This window comes from Oreochromis niloticus, linkage group LG9 (genome assembly GCF_001858045.2).
Source record: "Oreochromis niloticus isolate F11D_XX linkage group LG9, O_niloticus_UMD_NMBU, whole genome shotgun sequence".
In the NCBI taxonomy this organism is placed as follows: Eukaryota; Metazoa; Chordata; class Actinopteri; order Cichliformes; family Cichlidae; genus Oreochromis; species Oreochromis niloticus.
The window spans coordinates 24941826-24945467 of record NC_031974.2 but is presented as its reverse complement, the minus strand read 5'-3'; the positions used below and the strand labels follow the sequence as shown (position 1 = coordinate 24945467).

General features: G+C 34.9%; 1 protein-coding gene across 1 annotated transcript; it reads left to right on the top strand.

The window, feature by feature from the left end:
* Positions 1 to 483: 483 nt before the first annotated feature.
* On the top strand, positions 484 to 2998 carry LOC100690693 (sialoadhesin). The gene is made up of 5 exons (XM_025910246.1): positions 484 to 559; positions 717 to 1100; positions 2046 to 2351; positions 2438 to 2698; positions 2787 to 2998. The coding sequence occupies exons 1-5, from the start codon at positions 487 to 489 to the stop codon at positions 2861 to 2863; spliced, it is 1101 nt and encodes a 366-aa protein (XP_025766031.1). The 5' UTR covers positions 484 to 486; the 3' UTR covers positions 2864 to 2998.
* Positions 2999 to 3642: the final 644 nt, after the last annotated feature.

Below are 3642 nucleotides of genomic sequence, written 5' to 3'. Positions count from 1 at the left end.
GACAACTGATGGAAATGAGCAGCTTTATGTATGAGGGACATTTTGAGGGAATGAGGAACACGTTAAAATGTGAAAGGAGGGTCAGCACAGGTGAATCTAGAGGCAGGTGGGAGTGGAAGCATCTGAAGTATCAGCAGAGTGCATGATGGGAATATAAAAAGACTGACTGAATAAAGAACGACTGAAAACCAAAAGCATCACGGGTCTGTTTGCTTTGGCATTACAACATCTAAACAGAGAAGTGTTTCACTCGCTCCGTTTCTGCTGAAATCACACATTGACATTTACTTTGTCGTCTCTCCTCTGCAGCCTGATCATTTGGTAAGACTTTTTATTTTTTTACATATAGTAATTATATAAAATTGTATATTAGTCTAAAAAGTAACTGCCTAAATTTACTCCTTAGGTTTAGAAATTTGTGACATGATTTTCTGTTTTAATCTTTTATTTGTGTAATTATGGCTTTTTATATATTTTTTCCAGGTGATGAGTTTTGTGACAGTCCAGTCTGTGAACATCATGACAGACATCATGTTACTGAGTCTCCTCTTTATTCCAAGTGAGCCGTCTCATTTCAGTCATTTACAGTCTGACAGATCAGTGCAGATAGAGATACTTTATGAAGTAGACCCATGGCTCTTGGAGTCGATTTTGTCATTATAAATTTTATCTTCATTTAGATTTGCACCTTTTAATTTTTCTCTCACCTTTTCCAGACACTTTGGCAGCTTGTCCTCAAGATTCACACCTGTTCATCACTGCACCAACAGAGATGGAAGCTCTGAGTGGATCTTGTTTACAAATCCCATGTAACTTTAGTGAAACTGGAACAGAAAAGATTGAAAGTAGAAGATCTGTGTTTGGAGTGTGGATTAAAAATCATTGGGATGTTTTTGCACATCCAAACAATGAGATCTTCAACAACAGCGGGACAGTTAACATCTATCCAATGAATATTACAGGAAACCTGAAGGAGAAAAACTGCACCACTCTGTTTTCCAATTTAACCACAACTTATACAAACACATACTACTTCAGAATTATGAACTGGCCGTTCAGAGCAACAGCTATTTGTGATCCTCTTCAAATAACAATTAAAGGTGAGAAAGTTATATTTCAATTTATTAAGAACATAAATCCGAAACAGCTACAACTTTTGTGTAAACAACACAAAGCAGTTGTGGTCAAATGTGCAAATCAACCTGTTTAATTGATTTGTATTCAGATCAGAAATTAATGGAAAATTGTAACTTCATTTCATGAGAAACAAAGACATGGGAAATGAAAAAAACAATTTATAATGTGTTCAACAGTGCTATATAGTAAACACAGTTTTTAAAACCTAAAATACAAACTATATTTCACACTGTTAACAAACAGATATATTTACCACTTATTATCCAAACCTCACAGAGTTCAATAACCACCTTGTTCAGAGGACCGTAAGCTACTGGTGTAAAGCCCTTAAAAATGAACAAGCCTCCAGCAAAACTGCAAGAAAACAGAAAATTAAAAATCCAAGAAATTATTCAAATGAAGAAAAAACTCTTAGTGGCTCATTCTAGTAAAACTCCAAGCAACAAATTAAATTATCAGTTAAAGCATGAATGCAATAATGCAAAATACACAGTGTGAATGCATATTCACGTTTGTATAACAACTTGATTTCAAAGGAAAATAACTAATGGTCATCACAAACTAGAATCCTGCGATTCTCTCTGTTCTCCACTATTGCCTGTGCTTACAATGGGACACAAAAAGAGCATTGTTCTCTGACAGTGATTGGAAATTATAACATATTTTGCAATGGTATTTTGTACAATATCTTATTTACTTTTTTACACACATTTTTTTAGTTCTTCTTTTTTAGTTTTTAGAGAACCAGAAAAAATTAAAAAACATGTTAAAAATGTATGCAAACACTTTTTGTCCACTACATAGGGAGTATATTTTTTTATTATCCAATAGTATCACTGATCTCTGTCTATTTCTTGACTCTATTTCCTGCATTATTGGTGTAAAAAATGTTTAATGTGAAACCACAGATTCTCCTTGGAGGCCCAATATTACAATCCCAGATGATCTGAAGGAGAAGGAGTCTGTCACTATAACCTGCTCAGCTCTCACTCCCTGTCCACACTCCCCTCCTCAACTCACCTGGAATCTCCAACAAGACTCTCACAACAAAACAGAGAAAAACACAGATGGAAGCTTTACAACTAAAATCCAGCAGACCATCACTCTATCAGACACACATGATGGAAAGAAGATCAGCTGCTCTGCCAGATATCCTGTGAACCAAGGAAAAGACACCAAGACAGCAGAGACAGAAGAGACTCTCAGTGTTTCATGTAAGACACTCAGGGGGTTTTTTTTTTGGTTTTTTTTATACTGTCATTAAAAAAATTGTTTACAGGATTTCATTTTTTTTCTCCAGATGCTCCTAAAGACACCTCAGCATCCATCAGTCCATCAGGTTTGGTGTCAGCAGGCAGCTGGGTGAACCTGACCTGCTCCAGCAGAGCCAAACCTCCAGTCAGCAGCTTCACCTGGTTCAAGAAGAGCAGAGATGGAGCTGTGAAAGTATCTGAAGGAGAGATTTACAGCTTCAATGTAACAGATGGAGGAGTTTATTACTGTGTGGCCACTAATGATCTGGGTAATCAGACATCAGCAGAGATTCATGTGATAGTTGCAGGTAAATGCTGTAACCAAGATCTGTTCTCAAATTAGTTTTTCTTTGTGTCCATGCAAAATTAATTGTTGTTACTTGATCTTTTCTTTAGGTCCCATTTCATCTGGAGTCACATTGTGGCCACTTATTGGTGGAATCATTGGGATCATTGACCTCTTACTCTTGTAATGTTATTCTGCTTAATGGTTTTTGTTTGGTAAGTATCACACTTCAAAGCAGAAAACAGAAAAAAAGTTCCTGACACAAATATTTTACCTGCACATTAAAAATATTTGTTTCCAATCACATTTAATTTTTCTCAAATCTAAATTTGACACAATACATACTGTAGTCAATTTAACTGCCTTTTATTTCTTCCTGGTGATTAAATATAGCTCCTTTGTTTATGATCATGTTTATACAGTTTTCCCATGCTCAGATGCTGTGTGTGCTCTCGTGTGATTTATTTGTATGTTAGATATCTTGGTATAAATGTCTCAGAGTTAACAAAAAACTTGTTCAAATGATGTCCAAATGCAACAAAACCATCCTGAAGCAATTCTGTAAAGATTAAATGTGGTACTGTGATACTTCCGATTCATCACACAATAATAAACTAAGTACAATTTTTGACAAAGTGGGATTTTGCCAAAATGTTAGTGAAAATTAAAGGGTTGCCATTAAAGCACGTTTTATTAAAAAGTATTAAATTAAGAACCCTGCCTTATCAAATAGAATAGAATAGAATAGCCCTTTATTTTAATTGTATATGTACAATGCAATCATGAAATTAAGCAGTTAATAAGTTGTGTTTTGTGTTCTTTACATTTGCAAATGTAAAGTGGCAATACATTACAACAACTGGAATTAATGTAATTATTAAATCTTTCATTCAAACTCTTGGATTTTATTCGCTTGATGTTGTGGAAAGCTTTGCTGACTAAAAAAATGCCTAAGACACGTGTTGA